The 15,907-nt window shown below is 39.5% G+C and overlaps 2 protein-coding genes across 2 annotated transcripts in view; one reads left to right on the forward strand and one right to left on the reverse strand.

Annotated features, from left to right (window-relative positions):
- Positions 1-797: 797 nt before the first annotated feature.
- C1H18orf21 (chromosome 1 C18orf21 homolog) lies at positions 798-6,376 on the forward strand. The gene is made up of 5 exons (XM_034067470.1): positions 798-990; positions 1,247-1,269; positions 2,164-2,363; positions 5,532-5,740; positions 6,162-6,376. Exons 1-5 carry the CDS (start codon positions 911-913, stop codon positions 6,325-6,327), a joined length of 678 nt encoding a protein of 225 aa, XP_033923361.1. The 5' UTR covers positions 798-910; the 3' UTR covers positions 6,328-6,376.
- Positions 6,377-9,063: 2,687 nt separating this feature from the next.
- RPRD1A (regulation of nuclear pre-mRNA domain containing 1A) overlaps positions 9,064-15,907 on the reverse strand; it is a 42,311-nt gene continuing 35,467 nt past the window's right edge. Inside the window, exon 7 of the mRNA XM_005153394.3 lies at positions 9,064-13,613. Within this exon, the coding sequence (XP_005153451.1) occupies positions 13,464-13,613 (150 nt within the window). The 3' untranslated portion in view covers positions 9,064-13,463. The remainder of the gene's footprint in view (positions 13,614-15,907) is intronic.

A 15,907-nucleotide genomic window follows, 5' to 3' on the forward strand; every position in this document is an offset into this window, starting at 1 on the left:
ACACACACATATGCATTAAATTTCCCAGAAAAGTTTTATATATATATATTTAAATAATTTTTTGAAACTCATGGATAACTCTTCTCTTTTACCACTGTTTTACCAGTTTGCTCAACAGGGCAAAGGCCGACACCCTTCTGTTTTACTTTGTTTACACGGACACCTATTCTACTCCTGCTAAACTGAGCACAGAATGTATAGGAGACAGCTCACTCACTAGCCCAGTGCGTAAAGATTAACCCTTTATGGTCCAAGCAAGTCGAGTATCAGCATGGAGTTGCCAAAATTCATCAGAGGTCATCTAAACAGAGCAGGAGATCCCTGAAGTTCGGCACTTTTGACCATCGAGCGGCGTTCCGGAGCTGCGGGATGGATTTTTTCACAACTCCTGACAAGACATCCAATTTTTTCCCTGAGGTAAAAGTTTTCTTTCAGACAGAAAAAACCCAAACAACTTTTACCACCTGAAGACCTGAGCGGCTCAGCAACACGGGTACCGTTTCTCACCGGGCGGCAACGCCATGGGGGCGGGCGCCTCTTTCCCCTCCCCACTCCTCCGCCGCTCTCCAAACCACCGGGGCCGCCCGCGCCCCGTCCCTCACAGCCAAACGGACGCTGCTGCCTCCCCAGCGGCCGCCGGCAGCACAAGCCCTAGCGAAGCCCCACAGCAGGGCGCAAACCCCACCCCCGGCTGCCCCACCGCCTCCCGGTTCGCCCCGAAGCAAGGGCCGCTCCCCTTCCCCATCCACCGGCCCAAAGAGAGGGGTAGAGCGGGCCTGTCCGAGCCCGGAACCATGGTGCTGCGACCGCAGTACTCGCCGGGCCTCGGCGAAACGCTACACATCCTCCCCCCTTCCTCCCCTTTTCCCTCCCCGCCCGCCGGACCTGTGTGGCGGCGGCTTCCGGCGGTATGGTGCGGCAGCGGTGGTTCCAAGAGGTGGCAGCGGAGGGGCTGGCGGCCGCCTGCCCGGGACAGGCACGGTTCCTGCTGTAAGCACCCCGCGGCGTGACGCGGCAGCCTGCGGGGAGGAAGGGAAGGGATGGGAATGGATGGGAAGGGAAGTTAAGGGATGGGATGGGAGGGGGAAAGCGAAGCGGTGAGGGAACGAGGCTGGAGGGGGTGGGAACAGAGGTAAACGGTGACGCATGTGGGTAGCCCCGCCCCGTGTCCTCGCGCCTGCCGTGGCGCGCCGCCGCGTGGCCGCGGACCATGACGTGACGTGACGCTGTGCCTTCTCCCTTGCAGGTGGACGCTCCGCAACTCTCGAGGCGAGTGAGGGGTCCGGGCGCAGCGGAGGAGAGGGCCGGCCCTGCTGTGCCGTGGGGAGACAGCGGGGTCTGCAGAGCACAGGCTTTCCTTTCTGCTTCTTCATCTCCCCCTTTGCTCTGCCCCAGCGTGGGCTTCGGGGCTGCTGGTGGGAATGGCAAGTGTGCTAGACAGCAGGGTCCGGGTGATACCTGCTGGTTTGGAGAGGGGTGCTCGAGTACAGACAGCTCTGGCAGCAGGAAGTAGTAAGGTAGATGAGAAGTATGCCTCTTATTATTAGATATAAGGAAGAAGTTCTTTGCAGTGAGGGTGGTGAGGCACTGGAACAGGTTGTCCCAAAGTGGTACATGCTCCATCACTGGCAGTGTTCAAGGCCAGGCTGGACAGAGCCTTGGGCATCATGTGGAAGGTGTCACTGTCATGGAATGAGGTGATTTTAAGGTCCTTTCCAACCCTAACTATTCTATGATTCTCTTAGGTCTGAAATTTATCCCAGAGCATTTATCCAACCCAGGCTGAGATGCTGTCATTTTCTTGCACTTAAAACAGGCAGACAGCTTTATGAGGCTTTGGTGTCACTGATTTGGCAGGAGAGTGTGTCTGCATGGAGCTCCTTGCAGAATTGTGAGCCTTTGTCATGAAAGATTTTTAGGAAGGAATTTCATCTTTTCTCGGGAAAATTGGCCATTACATGTTGTGTAAACTTAAACTTAGGATGACTTGTGCTCAGCTGAGCGCGTATTGGTACATATACTGGTGCTCTTGCATTCTAGTTGTGCCTGAAACATAAAAACATACCAACCTGGGTAATCTTAAAACAGAAATACAATTTTAGTGTCTGCCTGTAAACCATAATTATTTCATGTAGATTTAAGTCTACCTTTATTAATCCATAGGTAAGGAATATGGATTAGAAAGGGTATGCCTTTACTGCTTCCAGTTCCTGCTTCCTGATAGCCACCGGGTGCGTCTCAAACCAAAGATGAAAGTGACCCCACAGATAGAGAAGATTCTGAAACGAGAGGCGAAGAACCACAAACTTAATATGAAACAGACAAAGCTTCTGAAAAAGTACAGGGAGTCAAGAAGTGTTCTGGTAAGGCTATTTACTTGGAGCTGCCAAATACCTGATATTTCCATGAAACCTGAAGTTTCAGAAACCCTGAAATCCTTCTCTTAGAAGAGGAGCACACACCTACACATCTTTCTTTTTTTCAGGAACATGTAACTCTTCCTTTCTTTTGGGATAACTTCATAATCAAAATTCTTAGACTCTCCCCTCTACAATAGAGAGATCATGAGCACAGTGACAAGAACAGTAAGCTTCCCTTCCCCACAAAACCAAGCCAACCCCACATGTCAGAGAAGCTACACAAAAAGCTCTGCCTTCCCTGTGATCTCTTTAGCAGCAGCGTGGGGAGTCTCTGCAGATATCGTAACATCTTGCTGAAAATTAAGTAATATTTTCCTGCCAGGAAGCTGTTGGCTTCCACCATCAGCATAACTGCAAAAAATGGCAGAAGTTCCAGGGTTTTGCCTGTTGCTTTTTTTTGGCTATAATTTCTATTAAATTTCTATGAATTTTCAACTCTGCAAGATGCAGAGCCTTAATACAACAAATATACATCCTAAAATCCATTAGAATCCTTAGAAATCCATTGCTCTGAATACCCCAAAACATACCTAAGAAGAAAAGCATGCTGTTGATTGAAGTCAGGCTGTTTTTTTCAATAGGCATAGCTTTTGACCATTTATTGCGTTTGTTTCAGCTCTAAAGGGCTTGAGTGAGTCACAGATTGTGATTATTTTTCCCAGTTTTATCGGTTGTGTAAAAATACTTCGGCTCAATGAGCTTTACTTCATTTATTTCAGTAGACTGTCACAGCTACATCAGATTATTGTTACCTTCTGTACGAGCTGGGTTTTTTACATTTGTCTGAATATTGCTGTTTATAGGAAGTCTTTCAAAACCAAACCACGCAGGTAATTTAAACAAGTTAATGTTGCTCCTGAGGTTTCAGTTCTTTTACCTAAAATCACTCCGGCATGTAAGATTTAATTACTATTTTTAATACTAACTACTATTATTTGAAGAATAATAGTATACATTTAATCTAGTATTAAATCTCCATGCACTACTATTAAAACGGGTTGTATGAACGCATGTTTTGAGAAATGGGACGGCACCATATTGTGCCTGGCACATGTGGCATTTTCTCAGGTGAGAGTCTGCTGGTTTGGGGAGTAAAAGCTGTGAAACCCAGAATTATTAGAGTCAATAACATAAAATTAAACTGGGGAAATATCACAGAAGTACTGAGCTGTCGGGGCTGAATAAGGTGCTCTAGAAAGGTACCTTTGCTATTGCTCTATCCAAATTATAGATCATAGTTGAGCAGCAGAAAGGGCATCTGAGAATCTGGAATCTTTGCTTTATTTTTCTGGGATCACAAACATTTAGTATACATGAAAAACTGTATCTATAGACAACTGATGAACATTGTCCTGTAGAATTACAATAGGTTCTTAGATTTATTCTGTAGCTGGATAAGTTTACAGGACACACTGAGCATTGATATGAGTAGTTTACAATTCAGTTTTAAATAGATCCCGTTTTATCTCTGGATAATGCCTTCATCTTGGCATGTAATTACAGTTTGCTAAACTTGTGTTCTCAGTTCTGCCTGCACTTACACTGTGGGTTATGATTTAAGTATTTATGATCTTAAGTATTTAAAACACTGTCAGCAACTGGCAGCTTTCAAAATCAGCAATGTAGATCCCTGTAATCGAATACCTGAGGCTTGCAAAAATGAAAATCTGGAGTGTGGTTGAAAACTTAAACCTAGCAACAATGTGACAGGTTGTGCCTCTGATACCTTTCTTAGCAAGTAGAGCTTGATTTGAGAATGCTTCTGCCATGAAAAGGCATATAACAAAGGAACTACTTCAGAGCCGTTAAAAATTGTTGGAGGTAACTGCATATGCAGTTCAGGGAATGGAAACTAGATGCACAGTACTATGATTAGTTCATCAATTCCTGCATTGTAAAGTGTTTGCCTCCATTTATATTCTGTGGGGTGCTAAATCATCATGTGATGCTGTTTGTTTGGGTTTTTTCCATCTGAATTTCGTTTAGAACTGAAAAATACATCAATACCTGAGCTGTATAAGTTAATGATCTTTCTCTTTTTCATTTTGTTAGGCTGACAACATCTAGAGACAGTCACAATAACTGAAAACATTTAATTTTGGCATTTTTAGATGTAATTCTTTCTAAGCAATCTGGATTTAGGGAAATACACACACACACTCTGAAATGAAGAGTGATTTGGTATAGATGTTTTCAGAACTCCTTAGACATTTTTGACGTTCTTTGGAATACATTAATTTAACCAGAAACACCACGTAACCATGTTTTTCAGTCAGTGTAATTGTGTGCCTCAGAAAGTCTTCTCACTATATTACTCTCATGTCTCTGTAAGAGTAGTTGCCATGGCAGTAATAGATGTTAGGAATATCTGATGGTCTCTGTGGCTGCCTGACATTATCTGTTCTGATGCACCTTTGCAATTTACTGTGCTGCTCAAAGTCCCCTGCAGCCTAGAAGTAAACAGAGAGAAGAGAAAGTGCCCTTTGTTTAGAACCTTTGTTGTAGCAAGTATTTTTGCACTGCAAGACAGAAAGGGACTCAGAATGTAACTCCGAGTTATTTGTTCACTAAGATTTGCTGCTATTAGTTGTGGATGACTGGTTTTGAGAGTTTGGTAATTTAAGTATTGTATCTTAAGACTCCCTGTCAAGTGTGTAATATAACTTCATCAGTGGTAGAATACACTAATGAATTTAGATCACACTGAATGTCATGGGTTTTTAGAAATGAATATGAATACACCTAATGTATACTTAAGATACCCTATATCCAGTTCAGGTGCTGTTTAATCTTTCTGTTTTGACAGGCTTGTTTTCTATATTTCACTGTACAACATTCCATTCAGAGGTACAGGTCTCCTGACATTAGTTGCTAGGGAATTGGAGTCATTTCTAGATAAGCCCATAGGATGTGTTTGACTTCCAAAGCCTGAATGAAAATGCTAGGTGTAGAGTATGTGTTGCTTTTTAATAGCTCATGTTTCACTCAAGCTAATATTTAATTTGTGTAATGATATTTGGAGAATAGTTTGGGTAATTCTCACAATGGCTTTGTAACATAAAGGTGGAAAGGCTGAAAGAATGGTTGATACTTCTTTTCTTCTCTCCATAGCTGGTTACTTGCAAATCGTGCAACAAAACAACAAGGCATTATGGTAAAAGCAGGGATTTTCTGGCTACCATGGGACAAAATTCTGGCACTCCAAGTATTAAATCTACCCTGAGGACATCAGGTGTAAAAACTCAGTCTGCAAACAAAGTAACACCTGTCAACTGCAGTAGGTTGGGATCTAAAGGGAACAGTCCGTCATCGTTTCCCAGGTACCTGTTTCTCTCCTATTTAAAGGGGCACTTTGCTGAGTAGAGTGTGCTAGTTATGTCTTGTGGGAATGAGTGTCATGTACTGATTTCAGATCAATCACTTAATAAACTTTAAATTGATAACTATTTTTCTTCAGTGTTCTGATTAAGGAGATCAGTTTTAACTTTCCGACCTTTAAAATTGAAGATTCTAATGAAAAGCGACTGTGTGCAAAGAATGTCTAATTCTGGTTTTGGCATGAATATGAAATGTCTGGCTTAAAATTGGCATTAAAAAGTTATGCTTCTGATTGCTGACTTTCTCATGAAAATACACTATTTAGGGTCAGTTTTTTTCAAATTATGTATGTGCACTTTCATAGTTACTTTATGCTAATTCTCATTCCTCATCTTTACAACATTTGGGTCTTTTGTTTTTCAGAACACGTGTATCTGGATGTGCAGCAACCCACTCTGCTTCCAGCTCTGCTTCCAGGACTCCCCGAAACTCCAAATTTCACTTCTCTAAATTGAAACGAATGCTTGACCTAGAAGAAAAAGACAAAAGCCAGAAGGCAGATTTGAAAACCTTCTTGACTTTACTCTAGTTACAAGTTATTTCAGAGTAATAAAGTTTACAGCAATAACATTGTTTCAGTTTTAGTAAATCAACAAAGTGATTTCTTTACAACCCCAGCCAACAGAATGTACCCTGAGAAAGGATAGGCCATGTATTTTAAAAGCAAGCTCTGCCTCTGAGAGGACTGGTTGTCTGCAAGAAGGAGGTGAGAAAACAGCCAGTCTGATACACTTGGGAATCTTGAACATGTTTTGCAGTCTCTAATGACCCAAGAATTGAAAGCCAGGATCTGTCATTTGAGGAAACTGGCAATATTGGATCCATCAGAACCAGCACATCAGCTGCCAGACTTGAAAGCAGTTTGGAGCTGGGGAGGTTGCAGTTTGTTCCACCTCACTTTCCCACTGTTTTTGAGGTAATGCATCATAGCAGAATTTAGAAGATCTCATCCCTGCTTTGGATGTTTGAGTAGAACAACAACACTCACTGGTACTTTCTACAGGTACAATATTCTCAGGGGTCTAATGCAGTATTCTGTAGCATTGCTGTCTTTAGGTACCTGAGGTAATTTAAGCACAGCCTTTAACACAGCCTTTACAAAGGTTCCAAAATAATTTACACTTTAAAACAGCACTCATACAGAGAGCACTAAACCAGTGTATCACCAGATTAAGTTCCTCCATTTTCTTAACGATTTTCCCTATGATTTTGACTGCAGACCATGGTAATGCAGAACTTGTAAAACAACACCCTAACGCGGGATGATGTCAATGCTGACTTTCTGCTCCGGGGTAGGCTGTTATCAGCACCCTCATGTGAAACTGATACGAGAGTGGCACAGTCAAAAAACAGAGGGAATGCTTCTTTTCCAGTTACTCTGGTGCTGCCAAAATCAGTCCTATCTTGTTCAGAAATGACTTGAGGAGAGAACCTTTCTTAAATACAAGAGTTGCTTCTTTCCTGGACTTCAATCTGGACAAGCAGGTTTGCCGTGGACAGTAGTGATTCATTGCACCCAAGTATTTTGATGCAAATAGATGATTGTCAAGGTTAAACTAGTCTTCACTGCCAGATTTTACACTTTCAGTTCGGCACAAAGGGGAGAAAGGAGAGTAGAAATTCACCATTCAGGACTGAATTTATAGGTTATAGTCTGCAGTGACAGTTCTGCAAATGGTGGTTCAGATTTCCCCTCTGAAAAGAGAATCTATGAAAAAAAATTTGTATTCTAATGAATAGTCCCTTTAAGTGTATTCATACTCAATGAACACTGCTTACAAAATAGGACCAGCAAATTAAGACTTGTCAAACTTGAAAGCAATCCAGGGCAGTGGAGAAGAGTTTGCTGCAAATTCTACTTAGTCTCAAAGATTGGCATGTAACCTTTTTGTATCTCCTGTACACTTGTGCAATAACTTTGAAAGGTTCACTGTCATTGTTTCTTACGTACATGTAGGATTGAAATAACTGTCATTGGATCAACGTACAGACCTTGGAGTTACGCCTTTTCCAATGTAGAACTTGGCATTAATTCTGTTGTTGCTGTGTTCATGATGCAGTCTTCTGGAAAAACACTTCAATCATCTTGTTGATGGAAAATATGCATTATACAAAAGTATTTGAAAAACAAGTTTTGCAATAAGTTTTTCTATTAGAAGTACACACATTACTGCTGTGCTTCCTGTGAGGCTTACATGAAACCAGCATGAGCATCTGCTGTGTTTTAAGGTGCCCCAACATTAATGTGCTAGATCAAAAGAAGAGTATGCTCTTTAAGCAGATCTCTCAGTTGTCCATGTTTACTGTGCTTTTTATGCAATACCAACTGGTCTCAAGAGTATGTGAGTGACATTCCTTTTGGTTAAAACTACAGCTAATGGATAAAAGACATGATCTGGGACACAGCCAGTGTGCTGCGGATGCTAATAGGCACCATCTATCCGCAGGACCACAGGAGAGCTCTGAGGTACACAGCTCCGAAAACAGTGTATTGTGGATGGCAGGTCCTGAGCTTCAGGTATTCTGCACTCCAGGTGTATTACCATTGTAAAGCGCTATTTGTTAACATAGACAGAGTCTTGTCATGCTCCAAACAACATCTTTTTCTTCAGAATTACCAGAGTTGTCAGACATGTCTAGATGTGTTGTTATAAGGGATCTTGCTCTCAGACTATTGCATGCTAGCAGACTTCACTGTGAAAAAAAGGGGGGGGGGGGAGGAATACATTCAGTATGTGCCATTCCTTGTTTACAAGTGTGTTTCAAAATGATGGGCAGAAGTAGTGTTGGCATTTTCTGTCTGAAGTGCTTTTGTGTTATTCCTAAGCCTCTAATACAGTCTTTGTTACTAGACTTTCACAGAATCAATGTATTGAAAAACATGTATAGAGATACACACATATGCAGGTATCTATGTAGATACATATCTATATGTGATGTACATAAGTATATACATACACTCACATCAGATGCATGTATGTACACATATATACACATATACACCCTACATATAAACATGTGATGTGTTCTTTCCTTCAGAATACATCACATCCCTGTACTCACTGAAACAGTGAAAGTTAATTGCTGGCTGCCACTGGCTACGACTGGAGCTTCCCCACCAAACCTCTGCCATGCAGCATTACTGGTTTGTGGTTGAAGAGGCGGAAGGACAACTCTGGGGAAAGGAAACGGTCTCACTGATCCCGAAGACGCCAGAATTTCACCCAAACTTTGATTTGTTTACAATAAACAATGACTTCAAAGGTGTTTTTACAACAATGTTTTATTCTATTAAATACGAAAGAGTGTACACACAGGTGTTATTCTGAGGACATAAATTACACAAGTATTACACATTCTGTCAGAAAAGCACAATAATGAAACATCTTTACATTTCAAACTTTTCTTGTTAGCTTTTAACAAATGAGTCTATTTCTGCTGCATACAAGTAACGAGTGCTATTGAACTTTTGCAAATTCCCACAAAAACATCATGCTCAGTAGGATACTTTAAATACTGTAAAGATGAGATCAGAATTAGATTTCTAAATAACAAGATGGAAGAGATTTACTACTTAATCAAGATAAATGACACACTGAAGTAGAAACTGAGACAAAATTGGTCATTCATTAAAAAAATTCCACTTCAGACACTACATTTGAGTCTGCTTCCTCTACTTGCAGGAATAGCTACTGTGATTATATGCATGAATAATGAGCAGAACTGGCCTAAATATTTTAAAATGTCAGTCAAATTTTAGACATGCTGGTTTTCTAGTTCACTATGTTTTCCACTGGAAAAAAACCCCACACCCATGAGTCTGTTCGCTTACATTTCAAAAGGTTGAAATCCGACCCTTCTGCAGAGGACCAGTTGAGCCTATGGATGATTTCCATGTCTTCCATGGTCATCTGCATCCTATGTCTGTATTTTGAGTCACCACGTGAAGTACCAGACTGCGTTACCACTGATTCATGAGAGCAGTATTAGTCTGTGGAAGTCCTAATGCACTGTCTTTTTAAACTCCAGGTAAATAGGAATGTAATTTTATCACAATGAAAGCTCTCTGTTTGACATTCAGAAGACTACTCAGATAAAATACAACAGGCATGTAGCTTGGGCTGTGCTGCTATGGCTTTATGGAGGTGTTCTGAAATATTAATACAAACATTAACAGAGTGAAACAGACAAGCTAATGTTACTGCAGGCTGGAGTTTAATTTTCAAATGAAACACCATTTCTAAGCACGGTAATTTTTGTAACTAAGGACTTCACATTTATTTTTAAAACCACAGGAGTGGGGTAATGTTCCTCATATCTTTCAAAACATTCTGCAAAAACACAGTTTAAGCCTGCAAACACTAGAATATACAAGCAGTCCCAGGGACCTCCAATGTAAGCATACTTGTATAGTAAAGAGCTGCAGGAATCTCTGCTTTTTTTTTCCAGAGAATGCTCAATAAAAGTGCAGTACAGTGAAGCAAATAATCTCATTATTATGCTTTTATTATTAGACGAAAAATGTTCAGATATTTTACAATTGTGCCTTTTGTAAAGTGGGCATTCTGGTTTGTCAGACCAAGTTAGAAGAGACAGGCAGGGAACACCCTCATTCTCTTTCCCAGAGTGGTAACGCCCCAGAGCAGTACTATTGTGCTGCACAGTTTCACACTGTTACTTCTGTTTTGACAAAAGTTGACATTTGTTTTGCTTTTCATTTCCACCCAAGCATGTTCCCCTTTTCAGCTCCTAGGCATCCCTCCTTTCCCCCCCAGCCTCTTTTCTTCCTGAGACATCAGAAGTACGAACGTTAAGCTTTAGAACCTGAGAATTTGGAGGTATTTTTTTGACATTACAGGGCTGCATTTGTATCGTACCATGTTATCTCTTGCTATACTATTACAGTTACAATATAAATCTTCTAACTAGTTGATACCTGATGCCTTTCCCACATAAATAGAAAACAACATACCATTTAGCCACTAATATATGACACTTGCTGTAAGAGTGACCTTTATCTTCCACAAGTCCTCTTTTCCAAACAAATGGTGAGGGATCATTTTCAAAATCCCAGCTATGAAATACTCCTTGAAGTAAACAATTTCACAGTAAAATAAAGAAAAATATATCCAGAAAATAGCACTCTCTCAAAATTAAAACTTATATATACATCAAGAAGTTGAGATTTTTCCTCATTCTTTTAACAGTTCTACATTATCTGTAGATAAGCAACATTAATCACTAAGAGTTATGAATAGGAAAAACAAGTCTAGTGAAGTGAGTGTCGTGTCTTTTTTAATACTCTTGAGAGATCAAGAAAATCCAGCATTCAACTTATTTTTAATTATGGTACCAAAAGACTGTTTAAACTCAAATCCCTATGGTTTTGAGTATCCAAGTATACACTCTAACCAAGCCATGGCACTGCATTTATACCCACCGCTGGCTACAAATTAAGCAAGTTTTCTACAGATGGGATTCAACTGTGAACTCACTATTTATCCTTCTTGACTTATTGCTTGTTTTATAATTCTTAATAGATTATGCTCTTTTAATATTTATCACAAATTTGGCTCTATTCTTTAAGCAAGACTGAGGTTTAACTGCAACTGTAATGCGCATACACGTATTTTGGAATTTATGAGCAGAATTTAATGTAATAGAACAGAAATATTTAAAAATTAAAATTGTACCTGAAAATTCATTTTCTTACCAAGAATCTATGCTGAAAAGATGCCAGCATGTGTTACTTCATTTTTCACATTAGACTTAAACTGAAGCAACATTTCTATATAGTGTGGGCTCTTTTTTTCCTATGGAGTGGAAAATTGCCACTCAACATTCTTTGGACAGCTAGTGAGCTCTGATGAACTATTTTCAGCATTCCTACCTGTCAGTAAGAATTTTTGATGAAATCAATATTCTACATTGTACAGTGCATGCTATGGAATGCTAAATCAACAGCTCCTGGTTTTATCTTTTGGTGGTTTTGTCCTACTTAACCGACGTCTATTTCATGGCAGCTTCCATGATAAAAGATAACTGGACTGAGGTGCTTATGTCCAAGTATATCTACTTTAAAGAGAAAGATAATTCTCCATTCTAGCGAATAGCCCTGCAGAAGTCAATAACAAGTGACAGATCACTATCTTCAACAATATCGCTCCAGGATTATTTTGAATTGTTGTGAGTTTTGAAGAATAGATTTTTCTAAAGAAACCCTGCTTTCATGTGAGGAGGAGTATTAAAACTTGTAAACTGTGAATTTAGCTGATGCAAAATAACACCTGCCAAGTGCAAACCCATGAACAAACTGCAATCATTACATACTCAGGCGATCTAATCTATATGCCAGCAGTACAGGTAGGCTTTTTTTAAAGCTACTCCTCAACAATTACATGTCTAATTCCAATTGACTGGAAAACCTAAAGTTGCTGGCAATCTGCTAGATTCCTGTCTGTATCTTTAAATGAATTAAAAGCTGGAGCATAGTATAACAAATATAACACAAATTCAGCTACCTGTAGATAAATATCACATCTGGGGTTTGTATAAGTAACAGCCATGCAAAAAACTTCTAAAAACAGACATTGGGCAATAATTTTCCACTGTCTGACTCATACACAGGCCTGAACTGTCTCTCCTGTTCTGTGTGAAAGACAGTCAAGATCTAGAAATGTTTGCTAAAGCTGGTCAAGGTGGGGGCTGGAAGCCCACACAGGCCTCTGGGGTTTCTCAGTGAAAGATGATGTATAACATGGCTGTATCATTGTGTTGCTGCATGTAGCACACAGCACTGTCAAATGTTAATAATGGGCATTTAACAATTGGGACAGTTTGGAGAATGACCTTTCAATTTAATTAAAGCTGTAAAATGACTTCATGTTTCTGGGATTAACCTTTTTAGATGGAGATGGATGTTGCAGAAAGGGATTAGAGTACAAATGAATGGTCCCTCAATTTAGAAACTAAGCAGCTGTAAAAAGATAGTTACAATTTCTAAACATAATTGAACTGGTCAGTTGTACAGTTTCTTATGCAGAGCTTTAAATGATACTAAAATATTGCAGTATTTTGAGTAATTTAAAGATCTGCTCAGTGTAACGTGATGTATATTTTCCAGTACAAAATTGGTTACAAACTTTTACTTCAAAAAAACCCACCTGACTTGTTTTGAGAGTGGGTAATTTATATGTAATGGACAATAAGATCACTTTTAACTTTCACCTAAATTGCATCAACCTTCTTGCAAACATAACCTTGGGATTTCCACATTTAACTCCCTCACTAGCAACTGAAATGTCTCGAGTTAGAAGTATTTGTTGATTATATGTTGACCTACATTAAATACAGAGTACATAAGAAAAATCTTAACAGTTTTTTTTTTTACAGGGTACCCAACTAAAATCTTTACAAAAGATAAGATAATTATTCATTCTTCAGTGTAATAGACACAGATGCCACTTTTATAAATGTACCCTTATGTTCACTTGCCAATAAAATAGTAAACAAATCAACTTTTTAAACAATTTTTTATAAATTATTAGAGTATTTTTACTGACACTCTCCAACAATATACAAAAATACTACTACAAGAGTACCAATCAGTCAGACCTACCCCTCATTTCACAGAAAAGTAGAGGTTATGGAAGGATGTTCTTGCAATCAATCATCGCTGTAGATGTCTCCTGCAAATGGTAGGTGTACGTGGCTGCCTGTGACGTTGGGAAGTCGAGAGAGATCAGGCAGGTTCTGGATGCGTGACCTGAGTTCTTTCCGTACCTGGGACACTCTGGCTAGCTTGCGTTTGTACTCCTGCAATGCAGAAGAATTCAACATGAGACTTTTTTGCTAATACCGTCCCTGCTACTTACTGTACTTGCTATTTTCCAAATAAAACATTCCTTCTGAATGGTAGACGACTTAAGATCCTTTTAAAGGTGAGAACGCAGAGAAGGAGAGGCAAGAGACATCAGCGCCAGCATTTTCTTAGGACCTGACTTTGAAAGTATAGCTGTGGAATTATTTTGCTTTGAATTGTAAGTATATAAATGCTAAACAAAGAAGAGAATCCCAGTCAACACAACTACATGTGTTTCTCCACGCAACTGGTAGAATGGGATTATTCCTAGAAACTGTATTGAGAATAATAGATACACATACTTTACTATCATTCACAGAAACTTTTTTTAACTGGGGACTTAGGCTTTCACATTGTGTTGGAATACAGGTCAAACTACTCATAATTCATATATTTAATGATTATGAGGCACTTTTCACATGAAACAACATTATACCTGATAAAATATTTAAGACTGCAAACAAGTGCACTAGAATATAGTTAGTGCTCACCTATTAGGAGTACGAGACATAATGCAGAGAATACCAGCTTGTATAAAATGAAAAGTTATTCCAAAACGTAGGAAAAGGGTACAATTTATAGACATATTTACATTTCAAAAACTTGGAAACACATTTTTTTTGGAGAGCAGAAGAGATAGAGCATTAGCAGGCAAAGAGGCACTTCATGAAAATATACTGTAATTCACAACACATCAAATGCAGATGCTTTCTAGTGTGGCTGCAGGTTTTGCTGCAGCCTCAGAATAGCTGGAAATAAAAAGAAATATTTAACAACTCGGATAATCAGGCAATTGATAACAAAGATCTCATGATTGTAACCACTTCTAAATAGTGGGGAAAAAACCCTACAATATCCTGTACAAGTGCCAAAAATAAACACTTGAACATTCCAGCAAATATAAAAACACTTTGCACATGTCTATAAAAGGTAATAATCATGCTATTTACAAGGTCTAAACATAGCTTTAAACATTTCTTTATGCTGTTAATAGCATGGAGTAAAAAGGAAGGGCAATGAAAATGACCTTTTGGTAGCAGAATCCAAAACAGTAGTACAAAAGTAAAATACCAGAGGCATGATCAAGATTATTGGACAAGGTCCAACACACACAAAAACAAAGTTTGTAGATATTAGCAGCAGTGTAGCCATCTTACCAATGTCAGTAAGAGACCTATACGGAATCTTAAATTCTTAATGAAAAGGCAATGCATAGTTAAAAATAAATAAATTAATTTATTTATTTTACATAGAAAGAGAGAAAAAGGTGCCCCTGAATGAGGGTCATCAATTCCTCGATACCACTTTTGAAATACAGTTCAGAGTCTTATGATGTACTAAGCACAAAGTACTACAAATACCTAGGCAGAAGAACTGTGAACACCTGGTGACAGTAGACAAGGCGAAGCAGTGTTCCTGTTATGATGCAGATGACCAAAACAGTCTTACAACAGCCAGTCCCTTGGTGTTAGGAAAACTGTCACCTGCTCACACTTGGTAGAAACATTCTCCCTGATGCAAGTGACTTCAGGACATGGCTGTGGAAATGAAGGGCTGTATCCTGATGCTGTATCTTTACAGTAGTACCCAGAGACCACAAGCATTTTACTGTTTCATATCTAATACTACTGCAATATCCAGAGGCTTCTGTGAGCTGATTCTGTCGTAGAGAAAGTAGGCAAAAATCCAATAAAGAATACTTCTTGCCATTTTCACTATTTTAGTCCAAATTAGAAAGATAGGCTCCTATTACAATAGGGCATAGATTTCAATGTAAGAGGAAATTGTTCAGTAAGATCAATTTGGCAATATACCAGACACATTATTTTCAGAAGCAAAATGCCTGGAGATTGAGCATTGGCCAATGAGGGCTTTGGGCAAGCTTCTGGCCTCCATTTTGCAAAACATACTGCTGTAGGGAAGAGGATGAATAGAACTAAAGCAGAATCAAAACACTCAGAAGGCCCCAGATCAGGAAAAGAAATTAACTATAAAATCATTCCAGCCATTAATTCTTGCAAATGGTGTTTGAATCAGCTTAATCCTGACTAAGTACGTTCTGTCAATGAAGAATATGACAGACAGTATCCCTTCAGAAGCTTGAAGTGTGATGCTAGGCAGATACACATAGATCACACCTAGCAGCTATATACTCTCAAGACCTCACTCCAAAAGCTGAAATATACCTTAGATTGCCAGTTGCTTGGCACCATTAAAATTCCCTTTAGCTGATAATAAATAATTTCCA

The sequence above is a fragment of the Melopsittacus undulatus genome, chromosome 1 (genome assembly GCF_012275295.1).
Source record: "Melopsittacus undulatus isolate bMelUnd1 chromosome 1, bMelUnd1.mat.Z, whole genome shotgun sequence".
Taxonomy (NCBI): Eukaryota; Metazoa; Chordata; class Aves; order Psittaciformes; family Psittaculidae; genus Melopsittacus; species Melopsittacus undulatus.